The sequence below is a fragment of the Myotis lucifugus genome, unplaced genomic scaffold (assembly GCF_000147115.1).
Source record: "Myotis lucifugus unplaced genomic scaffold, Myoluc2.0 scaffold_883, whole genome shotgun sequence".
Classification (NCBI taxonomy): Eukaryota; Metazoa; Chordata; class Mammalia; order Chiroptera; family Vespertilionidae; genus Myotis; species Myotis lucifugus.
In genome coordinates this window covers 98048-120176 of record NW_005871931.1, presented here as the reverse complement: position 1 = coordinate 120176, position 22129 = coordinate 98048, and the positions used below count along the sequence as shown (strand labels likewise).

The 22129-nt window shown below is 54.6% G+C and overlaps 5 protein-coding genes across 5 annotated transcripts in view; 4 read left to right on the top strand and 1 right to left on the bottom strand.

Moving 5' to 3' along the window:
- Nucleotides 1–6842, top strand: part of SEMA4B (semaphorin 4B) — a 34124-nt gene extending 27282 nt beyond the window's left edge. Inside the window, exons 10-14 of the mRNA XM_023747454.1 lie at nucleotides 545–755; nucleotides 1058–1173; nucleotides 1654–1820; nucleotides 4839–4924; nucleotides 5197–6842. Coding sequence (XP_023603222.1) covers nucleotides 545–755; nucleotides 1058–1173; nucleotides 1654–1820; nucleotides 4839–4924; nucleotides 5197–5927 — 1311 coding nt within the window. The 3' untranslated portion in view covers nucleotides 5928–6842. The remainder of the gene's footprint in view (nucleotides 1–544; nucleotides 756–1057; nucleotides 1174–1653; nucleotides 1821–4838; nucleotides 4925–5196) is intronic.
- Nucleotides 6843–7884: 1042 nt separating this feature from the next.
- Nucleotides 7885–11519, bottom strand: CIB1 (calcium and integrin binding 1). The gene is made up of 7 exons (XM_006106684.3): nucleotides 11286–11519; nucleotides 11126–11160; nucleotides 10073–10181; nucleotides 8811–8961; nucleotides 8582–8700; nucleotides 8388–8476; nucleotides 7885–8142 (listed from the first exon to the last, which is right to left on the bottom strand). The coding sequence occupies exons 1-7, from the start codon at nucleotides 11334–11336 to the stop codon at nucleotides 8121–8123; spliced, it is 576 nt and encodes a 191-aa protein (XP_006106746.1). The 5' UTR covers nucleotides 11337–11519; the 3' UTR covers nucleotides 7885–8120.
- A 169-nt stretch (nucleotides 11520–11688) lies between these two features.
- On the top strand, nucleotides 11689–14266 carry GDPGP1 (GDP-D-glucose phosphorylase 1). The gene is made up of 2 exons (XM_006106682.3): nucleotides 11689–12016; nucleotides 12991–14266. The coding sequence occupies exon 2, from the start codon at nucleotides 12999–13001 to the stop codon at nucleotides 14193–14195; it is 1197 nt and encodes a 398-aa protein (XP_006106744.1). The 5' UTR covers nucleotides 11689–12016; nucleotides 12991–12998; the 3' UTR covers nucleotides 14196–14266.
- Nucleotides 14267–19182: 4916 nt separating this feature from the next.
- The window catches only part of LOC102418848 (tubulin polyglutamylase TTLL13P), a 15717-nt gene continuing 12770 nt past the window's right edge, over nucleotides 19183–22129 (top strand). Inside the window, exons 1-4 of the mRNA XM_023747456.1 lie at nucleotides 19183–19389; nucleotides 19872–20126; nucleotides 20992–21032; nucleotides 21953–22071. Coding sequence (XP_023603224.1) covers nucleotides 19882–20126; nucleotides 20992–21032; nucleotides 21953–22071 — 405 coding nt within the window. The 5' untranslated portion in view covers nucleotides 19183–19389; nucleotides 19872–19881. The remainder of the gene's footprint in view (nucleotides 19390–19871; nucleotides 20127–20991; nucleotides 21033–21952; nucleotides 22072–22129) is intronic.
- NGRN (neugrin, neurite outgrowth associated) overlaps nucleotides 19516–22129 on the top strand; it is a 20983-nt gene continuing 18369 nt past the window's right edge. Inside the window, exon 1 of the mRNA XM_023747455.1 lies at nucleotides 19516–19521. The gene's annotated coding sequence lies outside the window, so the exon portion shown is untranslated. The remainder of the gene's footprint in view (nucleotides 19522–22129) is intronic.

The following is a 22129-nucleotide window of genomic DNA, read 5'->3' as shown; positions in this document are numbered from 1 at the left end:
GAACTGTGACCTCCTGGTTCTTAGGTCGATGCTCAATTACTGAGCCATGCTGGCCGGGCTAGAGTTCCTTCTCCTTTCCTTCCAGCCTGAGGGGCTTCCCCAGAGCAGACCTGAGCCAGGACATGGGTGTGCAGAGCACATCTCAGCATTGCCCTACTGGGTGCTTATCCCCAGCCCTCGAGCCTCATCGGAGGAGGGTCACTCCTGGGTACCAAGTCTCAGGGCTCTTACAGGGAGAATCAGGCACTAACTGTGGGCACCTCATGCCCGCCCACTAGGATGCTCACAGAGCAGGCGGTGTGGTTGTGCTGCTCGAGGCCTGGGGGAGGGGCTGGGAGCATCACAGCAGGGACACTGGCCAGCGGGGCCCTTGGGTGCCCACAGCCTGGGCTTTGCCCTGTGGCTCCACAGACCTGCTAGTGACGTGCTTCCGAGGGTGGGCGTACGCCCTGCCGCCCTCGGGAGAGGCCACCCCGGCGGGATCTGCAGGGAACCCCTCCTGTCCCTTGTGTCGCTGTCCTCATGCCGCCACCTTCTCCTTCAGTGCATCACCAACAGCACCCGGGAGAGAAGGATCAACTCGTCCCTGCAGCTCCCCGACCGCGTGCTGAACTTCCTCAAGGACCACTTCCTGATGGACGGGCAGGTCCGCAGCCGCCTGCTGCTGCTGCAGACGCAGGCCCACTACCAGCGCGTGGCCGTGCACCGCGTGGCGGGCCTGCACCGCACCTATGACGTCCTCTTCCTGGGCACCAGTGAGTGTCTGCAGCCAGGCAGGCGCGGAGGCCGGGGGCGTGGCCGAGGCCGGGGGCGTGGCCGAGGGCGGCGCGGGGGCCGAGGCCCGGGGGCGTGGTCTGTGCTGGGGGCGTGGCCGAGGGTGTGACGGGGGCCGAGGCCTGGGGCGTGGTCTATGCTGGGGGCGTGGCCGAGGGTGTGACGGGGCCGAGGCCTGGGGCGTGGTCTATGCTGGGGGCGTGGTCGAGGGCGGGGCGTGGCCGAGGGGCGGGGCGCGTGGGCACAGGTTCCGCCCAGGGCCTGAGCACTGTCCTTGCTGCAGAGGACGGCCGGCTGCACAAGGCGGTGGACGTGGGCTCCGGCGTGCACGTCATTGAGGAACTCCAGATCTTCTCGCCCGGGCAGCCGGTGCAGAACCTGCTTCTGGACCCCAACCGGGTAAGCAGGCGGCAGAGGCCGGTCAGCGCGCGTGGGGTGCCCCTCTGCTGATAAGCTGTTAGAAAGTAGTGCCCCGGGCCCTAGCCTGTTTGGCTCAGTGGATAGAGCATCGGCCTACGGACTGAAGTCCCGGGTTCGATTCCGGTCAAGGGCTTGTACTTTGGCTGCAGGCTCCTCCCTGGCCCGGGCCCTGGTCCGGGTGCGTGCAGGAGGCAACCAATTGATGTGTCTCTTTCACAACATTTCTCTCTGTCTCTCCCCCTCCCACTCTCTCTAAAAATCAATGGGAAAATGTTCTTGGGTGGAGAGGATTTAAAAATAAATTAATTAAAAAAAAAGAAGAAGAAGAAAGTGGGTGCCTGGGAGCATGGGAGGAGGCCCTGGGGAGGTGCCTCAGGTTGGGCATGCGAGCCAGGGGTGGCTGTGGGTGGTGGCCCGGGCCGCCGTGCCTGCCTCTGATCCCTGTGTCTGTCTGTGCAGGGTCTGGTGTACGCAGCCTCATACTCGGGTGTAGTCCAGGTGCCCGTGGCCAACTGCGATATGTACCGGAGCTGCGGGGACTGCCTCCTGGCCCGGGACCCCTACTGCGCTTGGAGCAGCAATAGGTGCCGTCGCATCAGCCTCTACCGCCCGGAGGCGACCTCCAGGTGAGAGTCCTGAAGGCCTTCCCCCTGCCCATCCCTGTGCAAGGCCTCGGAGCGCCTTCCCCGCACAGCTTCGTTTGCGCCCACTGTCTTGGTGTAATTATTATTTGTTAAATACTAGAGGCCCGATGCACAAAATTCGAGCAAGAGTAGGCCTTCCTTCTCCCATCTGCTGGCACCGGGACCTGGGCTTCCCTCAGCCCCAGCTTCATCCGGAAAGATATCCAGTCTAATTAGCATATTGCACTTTTTTTATTATGGATTTTTATTGATTTCAGAGAGGAAGGGAGAGGGAGAGAGAGATAGAAACATCAATGATGAGAGAGAATCATTGATTGGCTGCCTCCTCCACGCCCCGTACTGGGGATCGAGCCCACAATCTGGGCATGTGCCCTTGTCTGGGAATCAGATTGTGACCTCCTGGTTCATAGGTTGACATATTTTTTTTTAAATATATGTATTTTTTTATTTTTTACAGAGAAGAAGGGAGAGGGATAGAGAGTTAGAAACATCAATGAGAGAGATCGATCAGCTGCCTCCTGCATGCCCCCCACCGGGGATGTGCCTGAAACCAAGGTACATGCCCTTGACCAGAATCAAACCCAGGACCCCCCAGTCCTCAGGCCAACGCTCTATCCACTGAGCCAAACTGGTTCGGCAGGTTGACAGATTTTAAGTGAAATCAGGACCTGCCCCATTTGTAGTGTCCTTGTTTAAAAAAAAAAGAAAGAAAGAATTTGAAGTGGCCTAGTCAAAATAATACAATTTTTTAAAAAGTTGTTTTCAAAATGACTTGTTTGGATTATAAAATGTTTGTATATGCCCTAGCCGGTTTGGTTCAGTGGATAGAGCATCAGCCTGTGGACTGAAGGGTCCCGGGTTCGATTCCCGGTCAAGGCACATGCCCAGGTTGTGGGCTCCACCCCAGTAGGGGGCATGCAGAAGGCAGCCAATCAATGATTCTCTCTCATCATTGATGTTTCTATCTCCCTCTCCCCTCCTCTCTAAAATGAAAAAATATATTCAAAATAAATAAATAAAATAAAATGTTTGTTTAGAAAATAGAGATAAGCCCAATCAAAACATAACTACCCCTAAACCCATCACCTAGAGAGAATCACGGTGAGAATTTGATGTCTACCCTCCCAGACTTTTCTGTGTACGTGTAAAACAAAAGAGCATGCATTTTAAGTGGAAACAAGACCTGCCCCCCACTTGCCGTGTCCCCGCTTCACACAGGGGGACCCCAGCGCCAGCTTCCTATTTCACAAAACCTCATGTGACTACACACACGGACACTGGGAGGGACACACCAAACACACTCTTTGTCATGGTCCCTGGATGCTGGTTTTTACAGTATCTTCAGCCTTGGTCCTTGTTTGAATCATTCTGAGGTTCTTGGTTACATTTTATGCAACACGTCGGTACGTGGGCATGGATTTGAGAGAGAGACAGCTATCTGCCCCGTCTGGGTGGCTCCGTTGGTTGGAGGGTCATCCTGGACACCACGCATGTCAAACTCAAAGGCTCACACGGGCCCAATAAACAAGGTTTAAGTGTATGTGGCCGCAAAAAATCAAAAGCTTCCATTTTCATAGAAATGTAGGTTTATTTCGATAGAGACATGCTGAATACAAAGGGCTGAAATAAGTGAGTCGTCGCTAACATAAAATAATAGAACATTTTAATAAAAATTAATATTTTTTTCCTTGAACATTCACTTACTAGACACTGAGTAACGGCACAAATGAGTAAGTGTCATGCAGATAAACCTATTTTTCTTGGTCTCCGAAAGTGAGATATTTCCTGTGGCGCACACCAAACAAGTCAGTCCAAGACTAATGACGTGGCCATCGGCTGCTAAAATATTCGCTGCTGGTGTTAGTGGAGAGAAATGGTGCGCCTGCGCGTAAGGCGCATAAGGGAAATGAATGCAACACGACGATAGTAATCAGTCATTAGCGAACGTTGTCGTTCGTTATTAATGATTATGTATAACAGGATGTTGTAAAAATTAAGTCATGAAATTTTTTTTTAAAGATATTTTATTGATTTCTCACAGAGAGGAAGGGAGAGGGACAGAGAGTTAGAAACATCGATGAGAGAGAAACATCGATCAGCTGCCTCCTGCACACCCCCTACTGGGGATGTGCCTGCAACCAAGGTACATGCCCTTGACTGGAATCGAACCTAGGACCCTTCAGTCTGCAGGCCGATGCTCTATCCACTGAGCCAAACTGGTTAGGGCATGAAATTTTTATTAAAACGTTTCTTACATACCATTATATTGGCTGGGCTGCAAAAATATTCGTTGTGGGCCTTGAGTTTGACATGCTTGCTGTACACCAAAAGGTGGTGGGTTCCATCCCTGGTCAGGGTGCATCCGGGAGGCAACCAATCGATGTTTCTATTCTTCTCTCTCCCTCTCCCCTCCTTGCACTCTCAAATCAATAAACATATCCTTGGGTGAGGATTAAAAAAAAGACAGACGCCCTAGCCAGCTTGGCTCAGTGGATAGAGCGTCAGCCTGCGGACTGAAGGGTCCCAGGTTCGATTCCGGCCAAGGGCACATGCCTGGGTTGCAGGCTCAATCTCCAGTGGGGTGCATGCAGGAGGCAACCAATCAATGATTCTCTCTCATCATTGATGTTTCTATCTCTCTCTCTCCTTCTCCCTTCCTCTCTGAAACCAATAAAGAAATATATTTTTTTTTAAAATAAAAAATTAAAAAATAAATAAATAATTAAAAAAAGACAGACACACACAGCTATATACGCACAGAGCCAGGTGTCCTTCCTGTGTCTTAAGGCTTGTGCCGCTTTTGTAATGCAGGGGAGTATTACAGTAACTTTTACCTGAAATAACCACTGGGAAACAGGAGATGCTGGCCTGCTTTTTACCCCTGCTCTGGGCCTGCTGGTCCCTGAGCCCCGGGCCCTTGCCTCCAGGCCTGCACCTGGGGGATAGGGGTGCAGACCCACGGGGCACCCTGGCCTATCCCAGGCTCTCTTTGTTCCTCAGGCCGTGGATCCAGGACATCGAGGGAACCAACGCCAGGGACCTCTGCAACGCTTCCTCCATCAAGTCCCGGATTGCTGCACCAGCAGGTAAGGTGCCCATCAGAGGATGGAGGGAGGCAGCGGCCAGGTGGCTTAGAAGGCTCCTCCATTCAGGCACTGGCGGGAGTAAATGCCTTTCCTCCCGTCCTCGTCCCTCCAGCCTGCAGGCGAGGCTCTGGGAAATGGAAGTCACAATCCCCGGAGTCCTCAGAGTTGCCCCGGTGGCCTGATGGGCGCTGCCCAGCGGGCGGTGGGTGAGCTGGGGCTGTAGTGCACGCCAGGCCCCCTTGGCCCCATGTCTGTGCCTCTCCTGCCCCCAGGTGAGAAGCCGTGTGAGCCAGTCCCGTTCCAGCCCAATACGGTGAACACCTTGGCCTGCCCCCTGCTCTCCAACCTGGCGACGCGGCTCTGGCTGCACAACGAGAAGCCTATCAATGGCTCGGCCTCCTGCCGGGTGCTGCCCACGGGGGACCTGCTGCTGGTGGGCAGCCAGCAGGAGCTGGGGGTGTTCCAGTGCTGGTCGCTGGAGGGGGGCTTCCGGCAGCTGGTGGCTAGCTACTGCCCGGCGGTGTTGGACACGGCGGCGGACCGGCGGGTGAAAGGGTCCGTCGTCATCAACACGTCGCGGGTGAGCGCGCCCGCCCACGGCAAGGCCAGCTGGGGCGCGGACCGGTCCTACTGGACCGAGTTCCTGGTGATGAGCGTGCTGTTCGTGCTGGTCATACTGCTCCTGATCCTGTTCTTCCTCTACCGGCACCGCGACGGCATGAAGGTCTTCCTGAAGCAGGGGGAGTGCGCCAGCGTGCACCCCAAGACCCGCCCGGTGGTGCTGCCGCCCGAGACCCGGCCGCTCAACGGCGTCGGTCCCCCGAGCATCCCGCCGGACCACCGAGGCTACCAGGCCCTGTCGGACAACTCCCCGGGGCCGCAGGTCTTCACGGAGTCCGAGAAGAGGCCGCTCAGCATCCACGACAGCTTCGTGGAGGTGTCCCCGGTGTGCCCCCGGCCCCGGGTCCGCCTGGGCTCTGAGATCCGGGACTCGGTGGTGTGACAGCTGACTTCCAGAGGAGGCCACCCTGGCTTCAGAGCGCCGTGGATGCTCAGAGGCATCGGCTGGACTCTGCTCTTGTAGAGTCTGGCCGGACATGGCGCCGTGCCCAGCCCTCCGGAGTAGCGGGGCCCTTCAACCGGCCCCGTTGGAGGAGTGAGGCCCCTCCAACCCAGATGCCATGGCCCCGCGGAAGATGGGCGGGCGCCCGCCTAGGTGCGCGGAGCAGTGCTCCTCATGTAAGCTGAGCCTTTCGTGTAAAAAAAAACCACTGAAAATGTGAAATAAGAACGATGCCATGTGCCCGGCCGCTCCAGCTCGCAGCCCCCAGCCTTGGGGTCTCGCCCTGGTTGGGGTTTTGGGAACGTCCACCGTGGTGGGTGGAGACAGTTGGGAACCTCTGCCTTATGCTACTGCCACAGGCGGCCCGTCACTGCTGGGCCCGGGGCCGGCTCCGTGGGTCCTGCCTGGCCACTGGCCAAGTTGTTACGGCCACCATCCTGTCACCTCAGGGACCGAGGGCCACGCTGGCACTGCGGCCCTCACGAGGCCTGGGCTCGAGCCACCTCTGGACCTTTCCGGCCTGTATCAGGCCGTGGCCACGTTGACAGCAGGCAGCGTGAGCTCAGGAGTTAGGACGATGTTCACCTTTCCCTCAGAATTCTAGGAAGAGACTGCTGTTGGCTGCCTTCCTCTGTCCAGACTGAAACCCGTGTCCCCCGTCCCGTATCCACCCGGCGCGTCTCGGCGCCCAGTCCCCCTTCACTCCCACACTTCACCTGCCTCTGATCTAAGGGAGTTGACGCTGCCCAGCACAAGGGCCTGAATTTATGTGGATTTTATATTTTTTTTTAAGTCAGATGCACTTTACATTTGTTCTGTTTTTTTGTATTGTAAATAAAATCTCAAGAACTGAAATTGAATCGTAGCCCTTCCTCTTAAAGGACCGTTGACCTAGCCATGGCTCAGTGGGTTTGGCTCAGTGGATAGAGCGTCGGCCTGCAGACCAAAGGGTCCCGGGTTCGATTCGGGTCAAGGGCACGGACCTTGGTTGCAGGCTCTTCCCTGGCCCAGGCCCTGGTTGGGGCTCATACAAGAGGCAACCAATTGATGTCTTTCTCTCACATCGATGTTTCTCTGTCTTTCCCTCTCTCTTTCCTACTCTCCCTAAAAATCAATGGATGAGGATTAACAAAATGAAATAAAACAGATATAAACTGACTAAATTAACTAGAAGGGGAAAACAATTTACTAGAGTAAAAATGAAAAATGAAAAAAAATGAAAGGACTGTTGCTTTTTGAGGTTGGTCTAATCTTCTGAGTTCTGGGGGTTCTGAACTTCCTGTTCCCAGGGGTCAGGGGGCCAAAGCCAGCCCGCCTGCCCGCTGCCATCTCAACCTTTTATTCTGGTCAGGGGTCAGGGCACAGGGAACAGGGTTTTTGTTTAACTCTTACAATTCTTCTTTTTATTTTAAAATGCTCATACAGTAAATACTTTTTAAAATATATGTGTGTGTGTGTGTGTGTGTGTGTGTATTTTAATTGATTTCAGAGAGGAAGGGAGAGAGAGAAACATCAGTGATGAGAGAGAATAATGGATTGGCTGCCTCCTGCACACCCCATACTGGGGATCAAGTCCACAACCCAGGCATGTGCCCTTGACCGGGAATCGAACCGTGACCTCCTGGTTCATAGGTCGATGCTTAACCACTGAGCCACGCCGGCCGGGCTACAGTAAGTTCTTTTTCCTTTTGGTAAACAGCTCTATAATGTGAATGTAGAAATTCATGTCATCACCACCACAATCAGGATTCAAGGGGTTCCCTCCCTCACGGACCCCCTCATATTCAGTGCCCCACTCTGCCTCCCTGCTGGTCCCTTCTCTGGAGGTTCGTCAGTCCCTGGACAACCGGAGTCCAGTCCTTCCTCATCACCAGCATTTCCAGTGTCACACCCAGAATCAAAACTTCTTAACCTTTATTACTGATTAGCAGAAACACAGAGCGGTGACAACGGCAGTGAGAAGGGGTGAGGCACTGACTGGGGGTGCCCTTCCCTGCCTGGGACAAGACGGCACAGTGCCAGCTCGACCGGGCCAGCTCGGCCGGCCCTGGCAACGCAGGCGTGACCTTGGCCACGGCTCAGCAGTGTCAAGGTTATTGTACGGCGGCTGGGAAACCGGCTGTGAGGCTCCCGTCACAGGACGATCTTGAAGGAGCTGAACAAGAGAACAGTGGGTTTGATTCGCTGCTGGAAGAGGAGGGTGAGGACTAAACCCCAATGTACCCACCTCTCCCCCAAGACCCTTTGGAACGGGCTGTGTCTCGCGTCTGTCAGTCCCCTTTGGGAGAAGAGCTACCCTGAGATATTCAGAGGAGGCGGGGATGGGGGGTGTTCCCTGGTACCCCCCCCCCCATAATAACATCCTAGACCCAGATGCCACAGGCGGGACCACTGTCATACTTGGCAAAGTCCGGTGAACGGGAAATAACGTGCTGGAACTCGGAGAGATTGATGGTCCCATCCCTGTCGATGTCGGACTCTTCCAGGATCTGGGCAAAGGGCGAGTGTCAGGCCCAAGCCCTCCCTCGGCTCCCCGGCCCGGCCCGGCCCGGCTCGGCTCGGCTAGGGCTGCCCTGCTGGGCCCAGCTGCTCACATTGTCAATGAGCTGTTTCATCTCTGAAGCACTGAGCCGTGTGTCCTCGCCCTCTCCCGTGAGGCAGTTCACGAGCTGGCTTAGGTCTTCTCTGTTCAAGGTTCCATCATCATCGAAATCTACAGAGTAGACACGGGAAGCCCAGGGCTGACCCCCGCGCCCGGGCAGCCCCGCCCAAAGGACCCCCGGGGGAGGCCCTGTGCTCCCCTAGGCTCCCCCGGGTCCTCACCGAAGATGCGGAAGGCGTAGTGGGACTTGATGTCCGGCGTTGCCGTGTCACTGAACACGCTGAGGAGGTCCAGGAAATCCTCAAAGCTCAAGCTGTCTCGGGCGGGGGAGGTCGAGAAGACCCTGCAGATGCGCTCCCTGAAGGGGTTGGCCTAGGGCAGTGATGGCGAACCTTTTGAGCTCGGCGTGTCAGCACTTTGAAAAACCCTAACTTAACTCTGGTGCCGTGTCACATAGAGAAATGTTTTGATCTTTGCAACTATAGTAAAACGAAGACTTATATTTTTGATATTTATTTTATATATTTAAATGCCATTTAACAAAGAAAAATCAACCCAAAAAAATGAGTTCGCGTGTCACCTCTGACACGCGTGTCATAGGTTCGCCATCACTGGCCTAGGAAGAGAGCCTCCATGGACCGGAGGGGACAGTTCCCAGAACCCGCACCATCAGCGCAGGCTTGGGCGGAGAATGACCAGTGCTTTCCCGAAAGCAGGAGGACCAGTGACATCGCTGGGGAGGGGGCAGGGATGGCTACAGGGAATCAGAGGTTAACCCACAGGTAGGCCTGGGGGCAGAGAAGGAAGAGGCGGGCATCCTAAGCAAAGAGAACATTTAATTAAACACGTGTTGTGCCCTAGCCCGTTAGGGTCAGTGAACAGAGCGTCAGCCTGGGGACCAAAGGGTCCTGGGTTTGATTCCAGTCAAGGGCACGAACCTTGGTTGCAGGCTTCTCCCTGGCCCGTCAGGGCTTGTGCAGGAGGCAACCAATTGATGTGTTTCTCTCAGATCGATGTTTCTCTCTCTCCCTCCCACTCCCTCCCCCTCTCCCTAACATTCAATGGAAAAATGTCCTTGGGTGAGGATTAACAAAAAATAAATAAATAAATAGCCCTAACTGGTTTGGCTCAGTGGATAGAGCGTCAGTCTGCGGACTGAAGGGTCCCAGGTTCGATTCCAGCCAAGGGCATGTACCTCGGTTGCGGGCACATCCCCAATAGGGGCTGTGCAGGAGGCAGCTGATCGATGTTTCTCTCTCATCGATGTTTCTGACTCTCTATCCCTCTCCCTTCCTCTCTGTAATAAAATCAATAAAATATATTTAAAAAAAAAAAAAAGGACCGAGCTTCTTTTGACACGCCAAGAATGTGTTCCTAGAATCCCGATTTGAAAAACGCCATTCCAGATCATTCCACTGGGTGATTTAGGTAAAGCCCTCGCCCCCTAACATCCACGTAAACAGAGGAAAGAGCAGAATGGCACCTTGAGCTCTGGAAGGCTGAAGATCTGCTCCAGGGACACTCGCGCCTGCAGCGACTCCTCCATGCTCCGGCGCTCCAGGGGAAGCAGCTCACAGAACCGCCTGTGGGCTCTGGCACAAGCAGGGGAACCTGTTGGCCCACTTTCCCGTGTGTACTACCCATTACACACCAGGTCAGGCGCCAAGCGATGCACAGACAATGTCTGAGTTATCAGGCTTGATGAGCCAACGGGAGCTATGTCACCAGCCAGTGCAGGCTGGGAGTTCGTTCTCCCAATGGGTATTCGCTGAGGACCTACTGTGTGCCAGGGCCTGCGCACACAGTAGGTCCCAGAGGGGTGGAGAGGTTTGGGTTTATCCCGGAGCCAGACGTTGACTCCGATGAACTGGGAGAAATGAGCAAAACTCCAGGGATCTCCCGCTCCTCAAGGCTGAACGGAGCCATCTCCTCCCCGGCACCACCTCCTCGCCACTGGGATTACTTTAGCCAAGGGAAGCCCTGGCCACGTAAAGCTGGCAAGTGGCTGGAAAGGGGGTTCCCGCCCCAGTTCAAATCCTTTCTGGGGATGGAACAGTCTTAGGCAAGTTGCCGGACTTCTCCGGACCTGTGTCACTGTCCCCTCCCTCCCTCCCTCCCTCGGGAGGATTAAAGTCGGTAACGTAGGCTGATTTAGCACCGTGCTTGGCACCGGGCAGGTGCGGAAGAAGCGTTAGTGGTTACTGTATTATGTGGGTAAAGCTGGGAGAAGGAACCACGCTCCCCAAGGCTTCTCTGGCTTTGCCACAGCAGCCCCCGCCGGACCGGGGCTGGAGGTTCTGTTCTGCACAAGTCAGGGGAGCGCAAGGGCAAAGGGCGCCCAACTGTGGCTGCAGACAGCACAGCTGGGCCCCCGGAGCGGGCGGGGCGCAGCCCGGGCTCCAGGGCTGGGGCGCGGGACTCCGGTTCCGGCTCAGCCGCTCCCTCGAGGCGGCCTCAGTTTCCCCGTCGGTAAGACAGGGCCCCCCCGAAGCCGTCTCTAGAGGGTCCCGGCGGCGAGGTTCAGGACGGCACTTACAGGAGGATCTCCTGCTTGGTCAGGAACGTCAGGTCCTGGAAGGCAGGCAGGACCGAGGTCAGCGGGCCGCTCGGAGGCCGCGCCCGCCCCGCCGCCCGCTCCGGGACCCGTCCCCGGGCGCAGGCCCGCGCTCGAGCTCCCCGGGCCGCATCCCGCGCACCTGGTACTCGGCCAGCAGCTCCTTGGACAGGCGGCTGCCCGAGCCCCCCATCGCCGCGCCGCGCCGCGCGCACAGTTCCGCCAACTCGTCTCGGGACTCCGGCAACTTTCTCACTTCCGCCCTCGGGCCGCGTCACCGCCCCGTCCCCGCGGCAACCGCCCCTGCGGGGGGGCCCCCGCCCCCGGGCCCGCCTCCTCCTTACGGCGCCCAGAGGTTCCCCGCGGAGTCCAGACGCCGGCTCCCGGCTCTGGGCGGTCCCTGGCGAGCTGGGGGCGTGGTCAGGGGCGTGGTCAGCCCACAGGCCCCGCCTCCGGGGCGGACGGGGCGGGCCACGCCGCGTGCGTGCACGCGGGCTGCGCATGCGCGGAGGCACCGCGTCCTCGCTGCTCTGGCTGCAGTAGCTGGGGGTCCATCGCGCGGAGCTTGCTCCTCGCCTGCGGTGGGCGGCGGCGGCGGCCTCGGGTGAGGTCTGGTAAAGGGCAGCAGGGAAGTGTGGGGCCAGGGGGGCCTGGAAACTCTCTGAGTAGCCATTGGCCGCCGGCTGCCCCTGTGCCCGAGGACGGCTTTTGCATCCCGACGTCACCACCCGGCCCCCGCCTCACGTGTTGCAGCCCCCAGGTCGCCTCTGCAGACATAGCCGCCAACTTACTGCCTGTGAGGCTGTGTCCTGTCACCCGCCGGATGCCAAACGCCGTGCGGAGTGACTTCGATTTTTGCAACAGCCCTGCAAGGTAGGTTCCCCTGTACCAATGCACGAATGAATGAAACTGCGCTGTGCCAAAGGGTGAGGATTCCAAGCTGCTGAGAGGAGGAGGTGGGAGGGAGGTTATTTCTTTCGTTTTGCGGAGGTATCCTTGACAGGTGCACCTGTAGGGATTAATTCTGGATTCTTCTAATTTAATCCGCTTGCTGATCTTTAAAGTCTAAATGTGAGCATGTCAATTAAAAACAAAAACAAAAACGGGCGCCCCTGTAATCTGATTTCAGCTTCTCTCTGCCAACTCCTCAGGGCCTCTGTGTTTTGGCCACCGTGGGCACTCAGTTCCTCTTCCGGCTTATGCTCACGGAAGCCTTTCCTGAGTCCCTGGACTAGATCAGGAGTTTGTCTTACACTTGCCGAGCTCCCGATGCTTCTCCTGCGCGGCATGTATCTCGCTTGCAATTTATATTTACTCGGGTGATGTCTGCTTCCCCCACTAGACTGTAAGCCCCGTGAGCTAGGAGAGGCATGCACGCCGGGACCTGATACGTGGCCTTGATTGAGTAAATGTTTACCGAGTGACTATAGTTTGCCCAGCGCTCAATGTGATCGCCCAGGCTGGCTTGGCTCAATGGATAGAGCGTCAGCCCGTGGACTGGAAGGTCCCAGGTTCGATTCCGGTCAAGGGCACATGCCTGGGTTCCAGGCTTCATGCCCAGGATCTCTGTCATGTGCCCTGACTGGGAATCGAACCTTGACCTTCCGGTTCATAGGTTGATGCTCAACCCCTGAGGTACGCCAGATGGTTATTTGGATTTTTAATTCAGCAAAAATATATGTTCATCTACAGGATCATGAGTAATTTCTGTATTTCAAAATATTTGACCAAAGGTTATATGACTTTTGTAACCAGAAGAACAAGTAAAGGTTATTTGAAAATAAAAATAAAATCTCTGGAAATGGGGGTAGCATCCTGTGTTTTTCCCCCTCTTCCGTTTGTTTCAGGTTGGCCCATGGCGGATTCAGCTGGTTCAAGCGAAACTTCCTATCTGCTCCCTCCAAACAGGGAGGACTGGGAAGAGCAAGGCATCCCTGACTTTGTCTATGGACAGAAGGAACTCACGCGGGAAGGGATCCAGTGGCCCAGGACCGCGCCCAGCCTCCCGGACACACGGCCTCTGTCTCATTTTGACTCCGCGCTCTGCTCTGCCTGGAGACAGCGGATGGAGCTGGGGCTGTTCCGCTACCGCCTGGGGGAGCTGCAGACCCGGACGCTCCCTGGTCCCATGGGCTTCGTGGCTCAGCTGAATGTGGAACGAGGGGTGCAGAGGAGGCGCCCCCAGAACATCAGGAGCGTCAGGCAGGCCTTTGACCCCGAAGAGTTTAACTTCAACAAAATCCGGCCGGGAGAAGTCCTCTTCCGTTTGCGCCGGGAGCCCGATCCCCCGGGGGTTCTCCAGCAAGAGGATATCCTGGTGATGATCAACGTGAGCCCCCTGGAGTGGGGCCACGTGCTGCTGGTGCCCGAGCCCGCCCGGGGACTCCCCCAGCGCCTGCTGCCCGGGGCACTCCGGGCCGGGCTGGAGGCCGTGCTGCTGAGCTCACACCCTGGCTTTCGCGTCGGCTTCAACAGCCTGGGCGGCTTGGCCTCCGTGAACCACCTGCACCTGCACGGCTATTACCTGCCCCACAGGCTGCCCGTGGAGGGGGCACCAAGTGAGCCCCTGGACCCGGGGGGCCGTTTACACCTGCTGCAGGCGGTCCCAGCTCCCGGCTTCCTTTTTTACACCGGCGGGCCAGGCCCGGACATAGAAGCCTTGGTAAGCAGGGTGTGCCGCGCCACCGACTATCTGACTGCCCGTGAGATTGCACACAACCTGTTCGTGACCCGGGGCGCACCGCCTGGACAGACTTCCTTTTCCTCAACCCTCACAGGGGTCCGGGTCATCCTCTGGCCCCGGAAGTCCAGCTTTGGGGTCAAGGAGCGGGAGGCGTTCAATGTTGCCCTTTGCGAGCTGGCCGGGCACCTCCCTGTCAAAACGCCCCAGGACTTCAGCAGCCTGACGGAGGCGGCCGCGCTGGCCCTCATTCGGGACTGTCTGCTGCCCCCGGCGCAGGCAGAAGAGGTACGGGCAGCACTGGTGGCCTTGACAGCCCAGGAGGAGCAATCATTAGGGCATTTCCATCACTGCTCTCTCACCGGGTCTTAGCCTCAGAGGAGGGAGCGAGAACTGATCGAAATGGTCTCTTTCAAGAGGAGACACCTTGGAATAAATCGAATGAGTGAGTCCTCGTGGATGTATCTGCTTCTTACCTTTCTTGTTGGGCAAGCCCCAGGGATGCCCAGCCTGTTGTTGGGAAGGGGGCATGCACAAGAGTTAGATACTCGTGAGTTTCTTTATGGACTTGCCCTTTCATATCAAGTCTTACAAAAGTGATAGTTTATGTACCTCTGGCATGGTGCCCCTCCCCTTGTTCCCCCTTTGCCTACCACTGAGTTTTATTTCTTCATCTCTCCCTGCATTGGGCCCTGCACCATCCAGATGCCCTCTTTCTAGCACATTCTTCCCCTGCCTGGCTACCAGGAATTTTCCTCCAGCCCTAACAAACACAGCTGAGTACTCTTCACATACTTCGTCTAGTGTGAAAACAAGTGGTACTCACAGCTTTAAAGGTACAGCTTCTCTTTTTTATTTATTTATTTATTGTTAATCCTCACCCGAGGATATTTTTCCATTGATTTTTAGGGAGAGTGGAAGAGAGAGGGAAAGACAGAGAGAAACGTCGATGTGAGAGGAACACATTGATTGGTTGCCTCCTGCACGCACCCTGTCCAGGGCCTGGGCCGGGGAGGAGCCTGCAACCGAGGTACGTGCCCTTGACCAGAATGGAACTTGGGACCCTTCGGTCTGCAGGCCGACGCTCTACCCACTAAGCCAAACCGGTTAGCAGTCGTTGGCAAACTGTGGCTCGGCAAATCGCGGCTTGCGAGCCACATGCGGCTCTTTGGCCCCTTGAGTGTGGCTTTTCCACAAAATACCGACTTCTGCTCATGGGCCCCGGAGTTTCAATCTCACTGTACTTGCGCGCCCGCACGTGGTATTTTGTGGAAGAGCCACACTCAAGGGGCCAAAGAGCCGCATGTGGCTCGTGAGCCTCGGTTTGCCGACCATGGGGTTAGGCGCAGGGGTGGGCAAACTTTTTGACTCGAGGGCCACAATGGGTTCTTAAACTGGACCGGAGGGCCGGAACAAAAGCATGGATGGAGTGTTTGTGTGAACTAATATAAATTCAAAGTAAATATCATTACATAAAAGGGTACGGTCTTTTTTTTTTTTAGTTTAATTCATTTCAAATGGGCCGGATCCGGCCCGCAGGCCGTAGTTTGCCCACGGCTGGGTTAGGGCAAGGTACAGCTTCTCTTAATACCTCCATTTAACCGATGAAGAGATGGAGGTGGGCAGAGATTTAGTAACTTGTCTGAGGTCACACAGCTCATCAGTGGTGGAGTCGGGACTGCAGCACAGGCAGGCAGACAGCAGAAGCTGAGCTGGGACCAAGCACTTGTGGCTGTCTCTCTAGGTAGCGGCTCCCGTCACCGCGGCTCCTTAACAGCTCACTGGCCCGGACCTGAGGCTCCGGTCCCCACGTGGTTGGCTCTCTATGCCCAGGCCTCTAGGAAAGAATTTTAGAGGTTTGAGTCCCAAAAGATATTATAGTCTCATTGGGATAAGGCAGAATATGTACTACCACCCATCTCATAAGAAAAACATTATAACAGCCTAACCTGTTTGGCTCAGTGGATAGAGCGTCGGCCTGCAGACTGAAAGGTCCCGGGTTCGATTCCGGTCAAGGGCATGTACCTGGGTTGCGGGCACATCCCCATTGGGGGTGTGCAGGAGACAGCTGATCGATGTTTCTCTCTCATCGATGTTTCTAACCCTTTATCCCTCCCCCTTCCTCTCTGTAAAAAATCAATAAAATATATTTTTTTTAAAAAGAAAGAAAAACATGATAACAAATGTAAATGTTTCCATTAATATGTTGAACATTTAAATTTCCACCAAAAATTTGGGTCGCCCTCGTATTTTTGGCACTTTGCTGTCATTTCAGCTCAGTGCCTCTTTCTGAAACCCCCTGCGTATACAGGCTTCACTTTATTTTGCCTGTTCACTCTCTGAAGGGTTTGCAGGCGACCATTATAGCAAAGTGGATTTTGTGTCCAAGGTGATGAGCCCAGATAGCGGATTTTCCCACTTAGTCCCTGGGACTGATGTTCAGAGGAAAGCCTTCTCTGGCCCAAATAGGCTTTTTCATAAAAAAGGGGGGAAAGGTTTTCTTTATGGTTCTACTTCTCAGCCATTTATATACTTTGTGAGTTCTCAAGAATGGAATTTTTTTAAATATATTTTTATTGATTTTAGAGAGGAAGGGAGAGGGAGAGAGAGATAGAAATATCAATGATGAGAGAGAATCATTGATCGGCTGCCTCCTGCACGTCCCCTACTGGGGAACCGAGCCCGCAACCCAGCATGTGCCCTTGGCCGGAATCGAACCTGGGACCCTTCAGTCCGCAGACCGACGCTCTCTCCATTGAGCCAAACCAGCTAGGGCAAGAATGGAATTTTTAAAAAATATATTTTTATTGATTTCAGAGAGGAAGGGAGAGAGAGAGAGAGGGAAACATCAATGACGAGAGAGAATCGATTGGCTGCCTCCTGCACGCCAATCAGGAATCAAGCCCACAACCCAGGCATATGCCCTTGACCGGAATCAAACCCACAACCCTTCAGTCCGCAGGCTGACGCTCTATCCACTGAGCCAAGCCAGCTAGGGCAAGAATTTATTTTTAAAAAAATATATTTTTATTGTTTTCAGAGAGGAAGGGGAAGGGACAGAGAAATAGAAACATCAATGATGAAAGAATATCATTGATCGGCTCCCTCCTGTATGCCCTACCGTGGGGATCAAGCCCGCAACCCAGGCATATGCCCTGACTGGGAATCAAACCGTGACCTCCAGGTTCATAGGTCAATGCTCAACCACTGAGCCACACTGGCCGGGCAAGAATGGGATTGAGATTGAAGCTTTTTCTAATCTTGAGGATGGAATACTTAGGGGGCCCTTTGTTCTCAGAGCCCTGGGCTATGAGAGTGGTAGGAAGGGCTGATCCAGTGGGAGCCTCTCTACCTCTTTGCTTGCTTTTTGATGAAGGGCCTCATGTACTAAGAGGTTTTGGATTTGATTGAATGGGAAACCCTGAAGAGTTTTCAAAGAGGGAGTAACATTTGCATTTTAGGAAGAATACTTTAGCTCAGTGGTTGCCAAACGGTGGTCCGTGGACCACTGGTGGCCCATGAGGTCTGAAAGGTTGGCGACCACTGCTTTAGCTGTATTGGATGGATGGATGGATGGATGGATGAATAGAATCAGGGAGTCCTATTAAGAGGTTGGTGAATGGTGTAAATTCAGGCAAGAAATGCTGGTTCAGGTCCTAGAACAGCACCTGGAATACTAAATATTTGTCAAAAGAAAAAAAAATGAGCCTGACCGGTATGGCTCAGTGGATGAGCATCACCCATGAACCAGGAGGTCATGGTTCAATGCTGGCCAGGGCACATGCCCAGGTTGTGTGCTTGATCTCTAGTAGAGGGTGTGTAGAAGGCAGCCGATCAATGATTCTCTCTCATCATTCATGTTTCTACTTCTCCCTCTTCCTTCCTCTCTCTGAAATGTATAAAAGCATATTAAAAATTAAAAAAAATAAAGTGTCCTAGAAGGCAAAGGACTCCAAAGCATTTCAAGGAGAGGGTACTTGAGAGTGTCATATGCTGAAGATAGATCAAGAAGTCTGTGAGTCAGACCTAGCTAGTTTGGCTCAGTGGACAGAGCGTTGTCCCAGGGACTGAAGGGTCCTGGGTTCGATTCCTGTCAAGAGCAGGTCAAGGGCACGTACCTTAGTTGCAGGTTCCCTGGCCCTGGTCAGGGTGTGTTCAGAAAGCAACCAATCGATGTGTTTTTCTCACATCGATATTTCTCTCCCTTTTTCCCTCTGTCTTCCACTCTGTCTAAAAATCAATGGAAAAATATCTTCGGGTGAGGATTAACCAAAAAAAAAAAGAAGAGTCTGTGAATCAGAAAATGTCTATGTCTCTTTATTTAAAGGAGGGAAATTTTAATTTTTTAAATTTATTGATTTTTTTTTGAGAGAGGGAGAAAAACATTGAGTTGTTCCACTTATTTATGCATCCATTGGTTGTTTCTTGTATGTGCGCTGAGCGGGGATGGAACCGCCATCTTGGGATGTTAGGAATACACTAACCAAGTCAGCTACCTGGCCAGGGCTAAAGGAGGGAAATTTTCAAAGTGTCCTCTAGATTGAACCACATAGGATAATTGTAAGGTGAGTAGAGTTTGGTGGAAGTGGCCATCAGAATCAGATAAAGTGGATGGACAGTGAAGGGGCAGTCTGATAAGGCGCTTGAGGGCACGCGTGCTAATTGAGGCTGACCCTCCCGGTGCAGAGACTGCTCAGGCATGGTTATTAAAAAAAAAAATTATATATATATATATATATATATATATATATATATATATATATATATATCCCTAACCAGTTTGGCTTAGTTGATAGAGCGTCGGCCTGCGGACTGAAGGGTCCCAGGTTCGATTCTGGTCAAGGGCATGTACCTTGGTTGCAGGCACATAGCCAGTGGGGAGTGTGCAGGACGCAACTGGTCAATGTTTCTCTCTCATCGATGTTTCTAACTCTCTATCCCTCTCCCTTCCTCTCTGTAAAAAAATCAATAAAATACATATTTTAAAAAATTGTAACAAAGGCAAGCAGATGTGTCTACCTGACGGAGTTGGCCAAATTCTGGGCTTAGCCTGGTGGTTCAAGAAAGGGTGGGACTGGGGTAGAGCCTACTGGCATTGAAGCCAAAGGACTACAAGTCCCATGATGCAGTTTGTCAGCTGCCACAGGAAGAGGGCCTCGGGCTAGGTGGCCCTTCCACTTCCGGCCAGCCCCGCCCCCCCTTTCCCCAGTGCACAAGATGGCCTCGGAACGCTCCGCCGAGTGGGTGTGGTTCCCGGGAGGCCCCGCCCCCAGAACGCTGCTCCAATGGGGGTCACTCGTGTCCATGGCGACAGAGGGCGGTGGCAGCCAGCTTGCGGAAGGAGCCACCACCGCGGGGATCTCGCAACTAAGAGTGAACCCCGTGGGGAACGGGCTCCCCCTTGTGATCAGTGGGGACGGCAAGTCCCGTGGAAGGAACCAGGAGGCCGTCCCTGAGGCCCAGCAATGCCCGGGGAAGGAAGGGTGGACATGAGCGACCAGCTGAGTCCCGTCCCGGGCCACTAGGAGTGGACTCATCAGTCCCTCCGCTCTCCTCGGAACTCCCGGTGGGCAGAGTCCACAGGGGGCTCCTCCTCTGCTGTCAGCACCTAAGAGGCCTTAGCTAGCGGGTGCCTGGCCCCAGGGTGTACACGTGGAGAAACTGAGGCCGGCCTAGGGGACCTCTGGGCTTGTGCTCTGTTTTAAAAGCCAAGCCCCCCTCCTCCAGCCATCCCCCTTCCCATTCAAAAACGAAAGCAGCCATGGCATGGTCCCTGCCAGCTCTGTTCCGATCCTGCTGCCTCCCAGCGTGTTGTGTGGCGTGACCTTGGGTGACTGGGGCTTGCCAGCCAGCCCAGCATCTCATGGGCGTCCCAGGACCCCCACTGCCTCCTTGGAAACTGCCCGTTTTGCAGGGGGATGGTCTGTTCCGGAGGAGCAGCGGCCTTCCCTTCTCACACCAGAAAGGTCCTCAGGGTGCAATTCTCCAGGCCTTCCCAGGCCTGGAGGGGAGCCTGAGTATATTTCATCCCCGCCCCTGTCCCCCCAGAATCTCAAGGATGGAGCCAAGTCCCTCTAAGACCAGCGAATCAGAGCAAGACTCTGTTGAAGAAGAGGAGTCCGAGGAGGAGTGCGACGAGGGGGAAGTTGCCATCTCTCCTAACCCTGCTCAGCAGACACTCTCCAAGGCTGACAGTGGGGTCGCCTTATCCATTGTGGCCACGAAAATCCCGAAAATAGTCTTAGCCCCGGCTGCCTTAGATGACTTAGAGGTCGGGAGAAGAAAGAGAAGGCGGAGATGCAGGTAACAGTTCCCTGCACCCCCTCACCTGCCCGGCTCCACAGGCACCCCCGGCTTCCCTTTGCAGTGGGGCCTTGACTTACGAGTGTCCTAACGAGTTTTTCGAGATACGAGCTGTCTCTCGGCCGATTTTTTGCTTTGAGTTGCGAGCTAAAATTCGGGTTACGAGCCAGCTTCAGATACCCCACCGCTAGTTGGCGCAGCGAACGTCACAGTGAACGCCACAACATCAGCCCAGCACCACGTGTCTCACCCGTTCACTTTTTGATTTGACATACGAGTAATTTGAGTTATGAGCTCCGTCGCGGAACGAATTAAACTCGTAAGTCAAGGCCCCGCTGTATTTTTTTAAAATATATTTTTATTGATTTCAGAGAGGAAGGGAGAGAGAGAGATGGAAACATCAATATTGAGAGAGAATCATTGATTGGCTGCCTCCCGCACACACCCCACCGGGGATTGAGCCCGAAGCCCGGGCAGGTGCCCCAACCAGGAATCAAACCCAGAACCTCATGGTCCATGGGACGATGGATGTTCCATCCACTGAGTCACCACAGCTGGGCTACCTTAGCTTTTTTGCTTTTTTTTTTTTTTTTCCAAGGCCTTCCCTTTAGCCTGGGAAAGATGGCAAGGAATACCAGAGCTTCACTCATCTTTTGGTACAACGAAAACAAACAAAATTCAGAACCATGGCGGGTGGCTTAGTGTAGAACTTCAGCCTGTTTATGTCATCTTGGTCCTCAAGGGGCTTCTGGGGGAAATGAACTGCATTGTGGGTTTGTTGGGTGTCTCTCAGCTGAGCACCTGGCAGCCAAGGGCCCGCCCTTCCCTCCCCTTGTGCCTGATTGCTGCTCTTCCTCCCTCCCAGAGCCCTGGCCATCAACCTGACCAACTGCAGATATGAGAGTGGTAAGTGCCCGGCTCTGCTGTCACTTTCCCTCTGGGGATGGTTCCTCCAATCAGGCTCCCAGCCCCTGGACCTTGTTGGCCTGGCCTGTAGCCTGTACCTGAGCGCCCTGGCTCAGCCACTCGCAGCTGAGACATCCCTGTTCAGTTAGTCTCAGGAGTAGGGTGGGCATCTAACGTGAAAAAAATAGCTAGCATGAAAAAAAAATCACTGAAAGTCACCACTGCCCCCACCTTTTTCAGTTTGCTTTGTTTTTTTAAAATATATTTGTATTGATTTCAGAGAGGAAGGGAGAGCGAGAGAGGGATAGAAACATCAATGATGAGAGGGAATCATGGATCGGCTGCCTCCTGCACGCCCCACACTGGGGATCGAGCCTGCAACCCGGCCATGTGCCCTTGACCAGAATCAAACCCAGGACCCTTCAGTCCGCAGGCCGCCGCTCTATCCACTGAGCCACACCGGCTAGGGCCAATTTTCAGTTTTTATCAGAGATGAGATGAGACTAGGTTAAAACCATTTTTTTCAAGGAAGCTCTTGAGGCGGCTTCAGCAATTTTTAAAAATCACCAGCTGGGTCAGCCGTCTCTTTCTCCCCTCTTATCCCCACTGTCCTCTGGGCAAGGGGCCCCCCAGCGTGTGAGGTGCGGGTGGGATCCCTACCAAGGGCTAGCTTTGCCGGCTAGAAACCGTCCTAGTTGAGGGAGGGAGTGACTGACGCAGGGAGCCAGACTCTAGTGTTCTCTGTCAGCTTGTGGAAGGCCTGACAGCTTCACGAACTTGGAGTTGTCACGTGGCAACTGAAGTGCCGAGGCGAGGTAAGAACCACCCCCCTCTTCAACCCGCTCTCCAGTCGGGGCTGTTCCTCACCCAGCCCAGCCTGGGCCTCCCTGACCTCCCTCCCTCCCTCCCACCCTCCGCAGTGCGTCGCGCAGCCCGAATGTGTGGCCTGAGGGAGGTGGGCGAAGACGAAGAGTGGAACGTGTACTGGACGGATTGCTCTGTGTCCCTGGAACGAGTCATGGACATGAAGAGGTTTCAGGTACGACCTCCCGACAACACGATCCGGCAGGGGCTGTGGCCCCAGAATGACGACCCCC